This window comes from Vulpes vulpes, chromosome 14, assembly GCF_048418805.1.
Source record: "Vulpes vulpes isolate BD-2025 chromosome 14, VulVul3, whole genome shotgun sequence".
Taxonomy (NCBI): Eukaryota; Metazoa; Chordata; class Mammalia; order Carnivora; family Canidae; genus Vulpes; species Vulpes vulpes.
The window spans coordinates 117,625,001-117,639,297 of record NC_132793.1 but is presented as its reverse complement, the minus strand read 5'-3'; the positions used below and the strand labels follow the sequence as shown (position 1 = coordinate 117,639,297).

Below are 14,297 nucleotides of genomic sequence, written 5' to 3'. Positions count from 1 at the left end.
GTGGGCACTGTTGAGAGTATTAATAATTAGTTCAGGACAACAGGCATGAATCGGGATTGCCCAGGATGTGTGGTCCTGGGACTGCGGTGCCCCTTTTCCCAATTTCCTCATGCGAAGTTAGGTCAGTGTGGAGGTTTCCACCACTGAGACCAAACCTAGCTCTACCGACACTCACAGGGCATCAGACGGTCACTGACTGGAGGTTGGAGGACCGGCTCTGTGTTGAGCTGTGTGACCTCGAGCAATTCACTCTGTGCTGCTGGGCTTCCTTCCCCTCCCCAGGCAAGGAGGACAGCCAGGCCCCTCCTGTGGGGTGTCAGAATTGGGCAGGAACTGTCACTGTGCGCTATTTAAGTTTTGGGTCCATCGGCTGGACACGAGTTACTTGTGCCCTCACGATCCCAGCCATTTCCTTAAAGAGCAAGAGTCTGCGAAATGATAGAACACCAAGGTGTCCTTGGTACGACATCTGACGAGGAAACCGCCACCTTCCAGGGCCTTGGAAGCGTTTATACTCTGACCGATATTAAGAGAAACATTAGAGCTTGTTAGCTGCTTATAACTTGTCAGGCCCGACGGTAGCTGGGCATGCTCTTTGCGTTTGACTCTTCGTTTTTTTTTTTTGGAAAAAGCTCTCATTTCTACAGATTTGTCTTGGTACCGGCATCTGTTTAGCAAAACATTTTTTATGCGCTGGGGGAGAAGATGTAATTTAGGACCTACCCGTATCTATAGATGGCTTATCTTTTAGTGACGGGAGTAATTGTTCCTAAAGTTATAGGCACATTCAGAGTCCAGTAAAAATTACTGCCAGGATTTCTGTGAGCTCGCCGGCAAAGTGGGTTCTTATGTTCTCGTAAAACGAAGACCCTCTTGCCTGTGTCTGGCCCACATTTGACTGAGCTGATAAATTAGAACTTTCTTTTTTTTTTTTTTTTTTTAATTTATGATAGTTGCACAGAAAGAGAGAGAGGCAGAGACACAGGCAGAGGGAGAAGCAGGCTCCACGCACCGGGAGCCCGACGTGGGATTCGATCCCGGGTCTCCAGGATCGCGCCCTGGGCCAAAGGCAGGCGCCAAACCACTGCGCCACCCAGGGATCCCAAATTAGAACTTTCTAATTACATTCTATTACATTCTGTCTTTGCTTCCACATTCACAGAGTACAGGGTCCCCGATAAATTCATTAATTCCTATAGTTCTTAGGGCTATGCCAGAAGCTAAAACTATTCCAGAAAGCCCAGTCTTCATGGGATTTGTTTGTATAACCTCCTTCCCTTTGGAAGGAAACTGTGATCTCCAGCACATCTTCAGAGTTGGGTCAGAGGGGCTTAAATGCCATTCTTAATCTTTACCCAGATTCATTGATGTTTAATAGCCAAGGCTCTTGGGATCCCTTTCATGCCCCAGGCTACTCTGCTGGAATGTTATTTTCTGCCTCAGCCTGAACCCCAGAGTGGTGAGCCTGCGATCCCAGTGGGTATGTGTTCTCCTGCGCAAGCTGTGCCCTGGCCTCCCCTGTGGCCTCCTTCCTGGCTCCTCACAACCCCTGCAACCTTCCCTGCTTCCAATTTTCCCTGTAGCGACACTGCCTTGGGCCTCCCTGAGGGGTTTCAGTGTTAGTGAAGGGAGTCATGGTGCATAAAACAAAACTCTCAAGGTGGGGTGGGGGTGGGAGGCTCTTATAAAAGTGGCCCTAGAGTCATTTCATGGTAAATGTATTTATCCATCAACAGACAGAAACCAGCCCTCTGGATCATCTCCCCCATTCCAGGGTTTGTGCGGAGGTCCTGCTGGGCTGGCCCTGTCCCTGGAGGGGGTGGGGGGAAGGCCTGCCCATCACACAAACTGCCTGTCTCGTTCTGCTGGCTCCAGAAGCCATTTCTCTTCTGCTGATGCATCCTGTAGAGCAGGACGGTACTGCCTCTACTCCCATTGAGGTTTATTTGAACAGGCAGTTTGAGGGCTTGTACACCATGGAGGCACCAGGAAAGGTGGAGTGTGTCCCGCAGCAGTGCTCCCAAGGAGCGCGCCCTGTGTTGATCTCATCCATGACACAATCACGCTCTCAGGTTGCCGACGGCCTCCTCCCATGGAGGGGGACAGGGGACTGGAAGGAGCAGCAGTCTGGAGGCCTACACACCCGATTCCAGCCCCAATGCTGCCTCTGGTGAACTGTGGGCCTGTAGACAAGTGACTACGTGTCTCTAAAGAAGGTAAAACGATCTGTCTTTCAGAGTGGTTGTAAAAATTTTTTTAAGTGACGAAGTAGAGCATCTTTAAAAGATTTTACTTATCGGGACGGCTGGGTGGCTCAGTGGTTAAGGGTCTGCCTTTAGCCCAGGGTGTGATCCTGGAGTCCCAGGATCGAGTCCCACATTGGGCTCCTTGTGCAGAGCCTGCTTCCCCCTCTGCCTGTGTCTTTGCCTCTGTGTGTGTGTGTGTGTGTGTGTGTGTGTGTTTGTCTCAAGAATAAATAAATAAAATCTTTAAAAAATTTTTTTATTTATTTGAGAGTGAGCTTGTGTGCACATTGGGGGAGGGGAAGAAGGGGAGGAGGAGGGACGAGCGGACTCTCAAGACCTCGAGACCATGGCCGGAGTCAAAATCAAGAGTCAGGCCCTTAACCGACTAGGCCACACAGGACACTCCAAGCATTTCTTACAGAACTGGCACATCATAAATGGTGGGTATCATTCTAGAAGATTTCCATCTCTCTATTGAATCTCACCCTTGCTCTTTGGTAAAGGAAAATGTCAAACCAGTTATGCACATGCCTTGGGGAGGAAGCACCTCTGGCTCTGCTTCTCAGCCTGCTTCTTGACTGGCTGCCTCTAATGGCCCCAAGCCCTCCTTCTTAACTCCTGACACAGTGTGTTAGAGACAGAGCATAACAGGCACACTCATTTTCAACTCTCTCAACAGCTTGTGAAGGTGACGTTGCCTAAGGATCAGAGAGACCACACACAGCCGATAGGGAAGGAGCGGGTGCAGACCCAGGCCTGTTTGCTCCCTGCCCCACAGTTCTTCCACTGCTCGGGCTCTGCTGGGGCTGTCAGGGCAGCGGGCCGATGGGATTCGTCTTCTATGCACCCGCCGCCCTGACTCCCATATATGCACACGGCCTTCACTGCACTTGGCCTCGTCCTCAGAGATGTGTTTTAACCCATCTCTCTGGCTTAACTTCAGGAGCAAGAAACCACTTATCTGCCTTTGCCCAGAACAAGGTGATTCTTGCAGAGTATGGATGTAGAGAATGGACTTAACACATGCTTGTGGGGGGTAGTCACCAAACAGTGACTCCCCCAAACATGTGCATGTTCTAATCCCAGGAGCCCATGACGAGGTTACATTACCCGGCAAAAGGAGCTCTGCAGATGCAGTTAGGTTTAGGGGTCTTGGAGCACCTTTGGCCCAGGGCTTGATTCTGGGGTCCTGGGATCGAGTCCTGCATCGGGCTCCCCTTGGGGAGCCTGCTTCTCCCTCTGACTATGTCTCTGCCTCTCTGTGTGTGTGTCTCTCATGAATAAATAAACTCAAAATAAAAAAAAATTATCTTGAGTTATCTAAGTGAGCTAGAAATGTAATCATGAGGGTTGGTAGAAGACAGAGGTTGGAGAAGGCAGACACCAAGGTGGAAGCAGAGGTCAGAGGGAGACAGTTGTAAACATACAGGTGGTCACGCACAGGATCTATTTTGAAGTATAGAGGACAGAGGAGATCTTGTCATTTATTAACCACTATGTCCCAGGAGCCCTGCCAGTGCTTCACCTACTGAAGGGATGGGACGCCCTTTCCTTTCATTTCCTGTTCCTACCTGGGGAACACACCTGTCTCTCAGCCCAAGGGACAAGTAACCACATAAGGAATAAGGGATAAGGTCAGAGGGGCCCTTGGAAGAGGCACTAATGTGCTCATTTACGCCTCCCACTGGGCTGTGTACCTGCCTCCGGCAGGCAGTTTGCAGGTCCCCTCTGCCCTATCCTTGCGGGGAGGGACCTGCCCAGTGGAGCTGGACCTGGGGTTGGGTTGCTTCCTATTGTTGGGACCCGGTAGGTGCCTTAAATCTGGGAATGCAGAATTCACAGCAGTTTCTGGAGTCACACCCTCCAGTCCAGCTCTGCCCTGAGTAGAGGGCACATTGTGATCCCCATCTATCTGATTCCTGTGCCAGTCTCTCTAATCCGCTCTGAATTTCAGAGGGGAAGAAAGGGGCTTATGTACTGGACTCCGCAAACCTATCACCCACATGCCCCAATTTTATCCTCCCACAACCCAGTGAGGTAGGTGTTTTGCCCCCGTTTAACCGATGAGGAAAGTGAAGCTCAGCTCAGTGAGGGCTACACAGCTCAAAGTGGCAGAGCTGGGATGTTGGCTCAGACCCTCCCAACACTCTCCTGACCTCTGCTACATTGGGGTGGGAGGCAGCTGATTCCCCTCCTGAGGTGGAATGGGGTGGGGGTCCAGTCAGGGCCAGCGGGTCTAAGGGCTGGGAGGGAACAGTGCATCCCTGCTGCAAAGAGAGGCAGGATCCCTGCTCCAAGGAAGACACTCCACTCTTCTGACAATGCCTGAGAGTCTGGGCCCCAGTCCCCTCAAGTAAGTGTCACCCCTTGTTCCCCCTTTGACCTGATCACAGAGGTGACCTGACCATAGAGGTTAGGGAATGAGTGACTGACTCTCCCGCCTCCCCTGGGGCCCATGTCACACCTTGATCCTGCACATGAGTATCTGCTAGATGACCCATCTGCGGTGCCTCTCAGTGCTCAGGGAGAAGCAGCTCCCTCCCCTGTCCCTTACTCTTCATGGAAATCCAGAAAGATACAAAATAAGGACTCAAATTTAAGAATGGCCAGAACATGCTAGTCTTTTTTTTTTTTTTTTTAGATTTTATTTATTTATTTGGGAGGGGTTACTGGGGCAGAGGGAGAGGGAAAGGACCTCAGGCAAACTCCATGCTGAGTAGGGAGCATTTTTATAGTAGCAAACTGAGGCCCAGAGGAGTCAGTATGATTGGCTTCCTCTGTTCAAGAGGGAAGGAATCTGTACGCAGGGCTTGATTCCACACCCTGAGATCATGACCTGAGCTGAGGGGGATGCTTAACCGACAGAGCCACCCAAGCGCCCCAGAATATGCTAGTTTTTAAAGCTTTTCTAAGAGTATTTGATTACCTCATCTCACTCCCCTCTTTACAGGTAAAAACACAACCTCAACCTGACCCAGCTCTCAACCAGCTGATACCACCTTTGAGTCACACGCCCATTTACATCTCAGTGACTGAGGGCAGAGGGGTTAAGCATCTTACCCAGGGTTCCAGAGCTGGGAGGCAGGGGGTGTGGGGTACGGGCTATAACCCAGGTGCCCATGGTCTCAGGGCAGGGCTCTTTCGACAAGATAGTAGCTAAGATTGTCAAGCACCACCTGTGTGGCTGACCCTGTGCTGAGGGCTCTATATACATCCTTTCATCCATCTTCTTGCCATTATATGAGGAGAGTACCCCTTTACAGCTGGGGAAACTGAGGCACAGAGCAGTCATGGCAACTTGCCCCTTAGCCCACAAGCTCAATGCTGGGAGTTGAATGCAGCTGACCCCAGGACATGTGCTCTTGACCACAATGCTAGGGTGGCTGCACAGAGGGGGTCTGGGTAGCATTCTCTCCATTAGGGGACAGAGCAAGTTCTTTCAGTGAGATGGTCTCAGCTACTAAGGTAACGGAACAGGCAATTCTTGTGATTTGAGTTAGTACCTTATTTGGGAGGAGACTTCAAAACAGAAGTTATTTACAATGCTTCTGGACTTGTGATTAGAAGTTTTGTGCAAAACGGGATTTGGGCTCCAGGGTCCAACCTTGATGATGGTTGGACAAAGGAGATGGATCTTTACAGGCCTCCTGGCCAGCATGGGGGAAGGTGTCCTGTCTCAGGCTGTCTCCCTCCCTCCCTCCCTCCCTCCCTCCCTCCCTCCCTCCCTCCCTCCGTCCCTCCCCTCTCCCAGCCTTGCCTCCCTGCCATTCAGTTGTTTGTGGAGGGTGTAGGATGTCTGGTACTCTGTTAGGTACACATCACAACACACATTACAACATGTGGGGGAACAATACGCACGCGTCCTCGGCCTCACAGATCTGGGGTAGCAGCAAAGGGAGGCATTATACAACAGCGTTATAGGTGATGGGCCAGAGGGACACACAGATGCCCAGGAACGCTGTGACACGCAGGCACCCACCAAGTGGACAAACCCCAGGGGGCCATAAAACACCTCTGAGAGTCCAGAACGGGTGTTACCAGGCTCATTCATAGCCTGCACTCTGTGCCACTCTACTCTTGTTTTAAGCTCCAGGGTCTTGCTACCCAACCAAGACTACATAGTGGAAGCAGCAAAGTTTGAAAATGTGTGGCATTGAGAGACAAGAACACAGTGCTAGAAATAGCCTTGCTGATGAGAGCAGTCCACGTACACAATTTTGTATAATCCCCACGGCAGCTCTGCAGACTGATTTCTGTCATCCCCATTTTTATAGTAGCAAACTGAGGTCCAGAGGAGTCAGTATGATTGGCTTCCTCTGTTCAAGAGGGAAGGAATCTGGAGGAAGGAAGGGCAACCCAAGGTGTTGATACCACCAAAATCCTTGGTATTCCAGAAGATTCAGGAAGTCTCCAGAAAACCATGACTTTCCTGCACTAGGTGTGACAATGCAAGGACTTGGTAGAAGCACCCTCCCTGCACCTTGCTCTTCTCACCTGTCCCTTCCTTCCCCAAATATTCAGGTGTCTCCCATGTGCCATGGGCAGTTCTGGGTTCTGGCGGCACAGGGACCATGAGATGTGGTCTCCATTCACAAGGACAGTCATAGTGAGAGGAGTGGCAGTGGGGGCATAGGAGCTATTGTGACCGCCCTAGGAAAGGGGATGGAGTCAGTAACCAGGAGGCTCCTTGCTGGTGAGAGACTGAACATTCACACAAAAATCTGGTTTTCATGCAAAGGACAAACTGCTCAGGAGGAAGGCAGTTGCATAAAACAAGGAATTTTAAGTGACAGGTCTAATTTTAGAGGAGGGAATTTGAAAGCCATTGTGAGAAGGAGAGAAAAAAACAATCCCACACTGAAAAGGAATTCAGAAGCAACTAAATGTTACATCCAACTTTCGCTTGACTTCTAAGGTATGTGGAAACTATTCATGGACTTCTTAGCAAAAATGTATTGAGCAAAATGCAATGTTCATTTAATGCAGTGATTCTCAACTGGGGCAATTTTAACCACAGGGGACATCTGGCAACGTCTGAAGACATTTTTGGTTGTCAAAACTGGTGGGTAGGCTACTGTCATCCGGCGGGTTGAGGCCAGGGATGCTGTGAAACGTTCTATAGTACACAGAATGGCCCCCCTCTATGAGGGGGGGCCAATTTTCTGATTTTTCAATTTTCAACAATTTTCTGATTTTCTGGACCCAAATGTGCATGCTGAGGCTGAGAATGGCCAGGTTAGTGTAAGTATCTGAGTCTTAGAGACAGGCTGGCCAAGCCTGGGCAGGTGTTCCAGGGAAGGATACCTGGGGCCAGGAAGTGTGAGTTTGACAGCATAGGCACTGCTCCCACTGTGACCCTGAGTAAGTCCTTGGCCCTCTGTAAACCTTACTTCTTCTTCTAGAAAATGAGGATGGCATCATTTACCCCATAGGACATTTGGGGCTGGAATAAAGTGATAAATGGGGGAGATGCCTTGAAGTTTTTGCAATGTCTTAAACTTTAGAGCATGTCCTCCCAAATAGTTTCTGGGAAAATTAAGGGAAGAAAGCAAGTTTTAAAGGGCATTTGAAGTCTTCATCTGGTAGACACCATTCTTTCTTGGTCTCATGTATTATTTGGATTTAGAGGCAAGAGGTACAGGGGGAGAGAGCCTGCCTAGACTGAAGCACAGGACAGCCACGCTCTAAGGCTGAGGTGGCTGCCATCTGCTGTTTGTCCTTTTGTATGTAAAACAGAGGAGGTAAAACTTGTCCCACTGGCTGCCTAGGAATGACCTGAGGACAGAGCCCAGTGACACATATGGGGATGCTCGAAGGGGGCCTTGGGGACCTTCCTTGCTCAGGGCTCAAGCAGCCAGACCTTGTGGCCAAATAGCTGGGCTCAAATCCCCTTTCTACCACTTTTAGCTGTGTGACCTAGGGAAAGTCTCTCAATATCTCTGTAGCTAACAGTGGTGTCTAACTCATAGGACTGCCATGGGGACAGTTTCAGGCTCATGTTAATCGCTAAATGAATATATGCTTTATTATTATTATAGTTGAGCAGACAGAGGTGGAGTTGGGGGAATGATTGGACTATGCTTCCCATTGCAGGCTTGTGGTCACAGGGAGATAGTTAGCCAGGCCACTGGATATGGGTCCAAAGCTTTTTGCTCTATGTCAGGTTAAGCATGCCAAGATTAGAAATAAACCAAAATAAACAATAAATAGGAGACTATCTCAACATAATAAAGGCCATACATGACAAGCCCAGAGCTTATATCATACTCAGCTAACATCATATCATAATATCATCATACTCATCAAACTGAAAGCTTTTCCTCTAATATCAGGAACAAGATAAGGATGCCCACGCTCTCACTTCAATTCAACACAGTACTGTAAATCCTAGCCAATGCAATTAGATAAGAAAAAGAAAAGTCATCCAAATCAGAAAGGAAGAAGTAAAATTATCACTGTTTGCAAATGACATGATCTTATATGCAGAAAACCCTGAATATAGCACACACACATGCAGACACACACTATACACACACATACACACAAATTGTTAGAACTAATAAACAAATCCAGTAAAGTTGCAGGATACAGAATAAACATACAAAAATCAGTTGTGTTTTTACATACTAAACAAGGAACCACCTGAAAGGGAAATTAAGGAAATAATTGTACTTACAATAGCATAAAAAATACTTGGAGATAAAAGTTAACTAAGAAATGAAAGACTTTTGTACTGAAAACTACAAAACACTGAGGAAAGAAATTAAATACACAAATAAATGGAAAAATACTCCATTCATGGATTAGGAGATTTAATATTATTAAAATGTCCACACTACCCAAAATGATCTACAGATTCAATGCCATCCCTATTCAAATTCCAATGGCATATTTTCCAGAAATAGAAAGAAATCCTAAAATTCATATGCAACCACAAAAGACAATGAATGTTGAAAAAGAACAAAACTGGAGGCATCACATTTTCTCTTTTCAAAATATATTACAAAGCAACAGTAATTAAAATAGTGTGATACTGGCAAAAATACAGACATACAAACTAAGGAAACAGAATAGAGATCCCAGAAATAAACCTATATGTGGTCATTTGATTGACCACATATGGTCAATATTCTTAGGTGCCAAGAATATTCAATAAAGAAAGGATAGTCTGACAAATGGTGTTGAAAAATTGAATAGCCATATACAAACGAATGAAATTGGATGCTAATACTCAATATGGATTAAAGATTCAAGCATAAGAACTGTAGAAAAAAGAAAATATAGGAGAAAAACTTTGTTACACTTATATTGGCATTATTTTTTTGGATACGACATCATAAGCAAAAATCAACAAATGCGACTACATCAGGCTAAAAAGTTCCTGCATAGCAAAAAAAATAATAATTGACAGAGTGGAAAGGCAATCTACAGCATGGGAGAAAATATTGGAAAATCATATATTTGATAAGGGGTTAATCACCAAAACATATAAAGAACTCCTACATCCCAATAGCAAAACAGAATAAGATAAAACAAAAGCTCCCAAAACCTCCAAATAACTCTACTAAAAATGGGCAAAGACCTTGATCAGACATCACTCGGAAGAAGACATACATATGGCCAGCAGACATGAAAAGACACTCCACATCACTAATCATCAGAGAAATACACATTGAAACCATAGCAAGACATCTCCTAACATTTGTTAGGATGGCTGTTATTATATATATTTTTTTAAAAAAGTGTTGGTGAAGAAATGGAAAAATTAGAATGCTTGCAATACTGTCAGCGGGAATATAATCTGGTGTAGACGCTCTGGAAAACAGTATGGAAGTTCCTCAATTAGAAACAGAACTGCAATATGAGTCAGCATCCTACTTCTGGGTTTTTATCCAGATTGAAATCAGGATCTCAAAGTGATATCTGCACTTCCAGGTTCAATGCGGCACAGATCACAGTAGCCAAGGTGTGGAAATATCCTAAATGTTGTTGATAGATGAATGGATAGAGAAAATGTGCTACATGCAGGCATGATGGAATATTATCCAGCCTTGAAAAAGAAGGATGTCCTGCAATGCGTGACAACACGGATGAACCTGGTGGACCTTACGCTGAAGGAAATAAGCTGATCATGGAAGGACAAATACTGCATGCTTGCACTTTCGTGAAGTATCTAAAGCAGCCAAACTCATAGAAGTAGGGTGGCGGTTGCTAGGGACTGTAGCAGGAGGAAATGGGAAGCTTCCGACCAACAGGTGCAAAGTTTGAGTGAAGCAAGATGCATACACTCTGCAGATGGGATGGGCCGTATGACAATGCACCTACAGTTTACAATCCTGTGTTGTACACTTAATTATTAGTTAAGGAGGTAGATCTCATGTTAAATGTGCTCATGACAATAACAAAAGAGATGAAAGGCAGTCACTACGAGGTGGGTGGGGGATTCCTGGGGGCGAAGACCTCCCCACTGCGGGTCCTTGGAGAGGACGAGGTGGTTTCTCCCCATCCTATGCCGATGCAGTGGGGTTTACAGATACACTCTAGTGGAATTCATATAGGAAGTTGTACAGGGAATGCAAATTGGAAACTTTTGTCCAAGGAGAGGAAGAGAATTCTGTTTAGAAATGTCATGGTTCTCAAGCTAAATGCCTCATTAAATACAGATTCCATATGTGCCTTTTACGACTCCAAATGTTAGCTCTGAGAACGGGTCTGCTCCCTCTCTACCTTCTCAGAACAGGGAGTTCAAAGAGGAGGAAACAGCAGGAGCTGTCTAAGGCCATGCCATTGTCCTGGGCCCTCCTCCTTCTGCTGACTTTAACCAGACCAAGGAAAAAGGTAAAAACAAATAAGTTGTAAGATGATTTCATTTCATCCCAATGTTTCCAAAAACAGAATCAAGAGCAGTTGAAATGTGGTAAAACACTATGGTTGTAACTTTCCATGCCGTCACCTTTCCCTCTCTGGGACAGTGATACCTCCCTTTTATGTCACTTCCCCACACACCTCCTGAACACCCTGCCTGCTGACTTTTAGGGGATGCCAGGCTCATAATGCAGAACTGAGCTAAATGACTTCCAGGGCCCTTTTCTCCGGGGCTCTTTGGAAGGGCCCCCTTTCCCTCCTCTGGGCAGCCCTGCTTCTCCTGAGCTGTGTAAGTACCTCTACACTGTCCTGTCAGCTGGCTTGCACACCTTCATAAATGGGGAACTCATCCCTCCTTGAGGCAGACCCACTGTTTTTCACAAGCAACAATGATAATGATCCCAAATCTGCCTCTCTGGTCCTGGGATTCTTGGATTCCACCTTTAGGACTCCCTAGGAGACAAGGAGCAGCTGCATCTGTCAGAGGGTATTTAGGGCATGGAAGACCCCCTAAACCGATATCCCTGCCCACATCAGCTCAGGTCCCGAGAAAGTTTTCCTTCCAAGCCTGAGGTCTTCTTAGACCAAAGTTGCACATTGAAGCCAGCCCAGAGTACTTTAATTTAGATCATCTTTCACTTACAACATCCCAATACCCATTTTATAAAGAAATCTGAGGTTTGGGATCATAAATTATAATGATAGGCAGTATTTATTAAGGGGCGACTGTGTAGCTGCTGCGTTGAACACTCTGTATGGATTATTTCTTTCAGTATTACGTCGGCCCATTTTATGGATGAGAAACTGAGAATGGATCAGATCATGTGGCTACCCAATGGCGCAGAGCTGGTGCAGGTGGCAGAGCTGGGACTGGATCCTGGTATCAAGGCCCAGGCCCTGCCCCACCACACCTCACCTCCCTCCAGCTCCTCTCTTTGGGCAGGGACACTCACCGCGTTGAGGCCGCAGAGCTGGTAACAGGCCATGGTGACGATCACAGTGATGACCTGCCAGCGCACAAAGGGACTCCGGAGCAGCTCCAGCACGGACACCAGTTGAATGTTCCTCTGCACCCGGCTCTCCGCCAGGACCTCCTCCACTTCTCGGGAGACATCCGCTTTGCCCAGGAAAGTCTGGAAGGCTGCAAACAGGGACGATCGCAGACTTTTAGCAGGGGTTAGGATGTCTGCTGTGTCTAACGCTGGGCTCTGCAGGGCTGGTTCCACCACCCAGACACACACCTTGTCAGGGGCAGAGCTGGCAGGGGCCTTTGAAACCACAAAGTCCCAAGCCTCTGTTTGAAAGTAGGAAAACGGAGGCCCATAGATGTGCAGTGACTTGCCCAAGGTCACCTGGTTGGCTAGGAGAAGAGCCAGGAGAGAACACGGGTCTCCTCATGGTTCCAGAGCAAAGAGGAGCATGTCCAGGGTTCAAGTCCCATTACTACCACAGCGCATCTGTCCATTGTTTGTGACCATTCCTGCCTCACAGAGCTCCAGTAGTAACTGGACGGTGTATACATGCTAAACCCGAACACAGAGCTTTGCACACAGGAGATGCTCTTTGGATAAATATTTATTGAGCACCTCAATAATGTGTGCCTGGCCCTGCGTGCTCATCCTTGTTGGAGGCATTCGGATGGTCAGACTGCCGGCCACATGGCCAGGATGCTGGGAGTAGATTCCATCACTGGAAGGAGAACTGAACTAAATGACCTCCAGGGCCCTTTCCGTACGACCTCTGAAACACAGGCACCGTGGGGGGATGTATTCTCAAAGAGCTAATCTCCCTGGGATTCAAACTCACCCACGTGACTTATGCCTTTCCCAGGCTGAACGTGGCAAATTTCCAGCCTCAGCGAACCTGTCATTTGTTACCAAGCCCTTAATTGTGCAAACCTCCACGTATATATATGCAAAGGTAGGCTGATTGATTAGACCCCTGAGAGCAGAATAATCAGGTAATAGGAGACACTTTTAGAACACGGATTTAAATATTCAGTGCTCTGGTATTTATCCTCCTACAGAGAAAGGTGGCTTTGGTGACGGCTCCTGTGGACAGTCCATTCCAGACACAGTGGGCATCATCCTTGAAAACACTGCTCTGCACCTCAGGGCATGTGAAATTGCTCTTCTTAAGTAGCAGGGGGAGCAAAGGCTGTTAAACTTGCTCCAGATTCTACAAAAAGCAAGCCCATGAAGCCTCTGGAGTGTTATCTCCAGTAGTACATTGAAAACGGCTTCAGAGTGTTTCTTTTGTAAGCTATGACTTAATACTTTTCCTAGCATTTTATTAAGGATAAATGGGACAAGTACCTGAATGACTTAACGTTTCTACGTCATTCACTACATCATAGTATTGCTAACACTTTCTCAAAGTTCAAAATGCAACATTTATTTGATAAGGTGATCCTAAAGTTTTAGGGCAGGAAAATCTCTCTCTCCTTCCTGACATACATGCCTTTCATGTAAAATAAAGAGAATATTATAGCCTATCTTTTTTTCCTTTCTCACGTTGGCTGCCAGGACGCTCTTGCTAAATTTGATGTTCTGCTCTTAACAGAGTTTCCCGGGAAAAAAATCTCTCCTTTCTTAAAGGCTGTGATCTCCTTCTTTTAAAGCATCAATTTAATTTCCTGTTGTATATGTGTTCATATAGTTTCTTTCTATTTGTTCCACACACTTTCTTACAAGGTTCCTGAGACTGGGTGAGGAAGAGTATCTGGTGAGGGATCGCGGCAGACACGGGGGTGCCCCACTCGGATCGCCTTCAGGAAAGGACGCCCTGCTTGGCTGGGAGTGTGTGGTTATGGACAGCCCCTACTCTGGGCTTTGTGGATATTCACCTGAACTTTGAAGCGCCAGTGATGCTGTTCCCACAGTGGCTCCCATCCCTCGGTGTGGCAGGGATGCAAGGGTGTGGCTGTTTCCATGGGGTGGGGGGGGACACCTATAATGCGCAAGCGTTGCTCCAGAGCTCCCTGCTGGGCCTGCAGAGACTCGGCCAGGTGGCATCCTGGTCCGATGCTCCCCTGTACAATCCTGCTTCTGTCCTCTTGCTTTCTCAGGGTGCCTCTCCAATGAACCTTTGGCACCCCTACCTCCTCCCCAGCACCTGCTTCCTGGAGAAGCTGGCCTGCAACAATGATCAAACTGCTTGACAGCAAAACATCAATCAACTTAGCTC

At 47.3% G+C, this 14,297-nt stretch overlaps 1 protein-coding gene across 10 annotated transcripts in view; it reads right to left on the bottom strand.

Moving 5' to 3' along the window:
- The window catches only part of SLC2A9 (solute carrier family 2 member 9), a 226,976-nt gene that overhangs the window by 63,042 nt on the left and 149,637 nt on the right, over nt 1–14,297 (bottom strand). For all 10 annotated transcript variants that reach the window (XM_072737784.1, XM_072737785.1, XM_025998312.2 and 7 more), the window contains one exon: nt 12,065–12,252. In XM_072737784.1, coding sequence (XP_072593885.1) covers nt 12,065–12,252 — 188 coding nt within the window. The remainder of the gene's footprint in view (nt 1–12,064; nt 12,253–14,297) is intronic.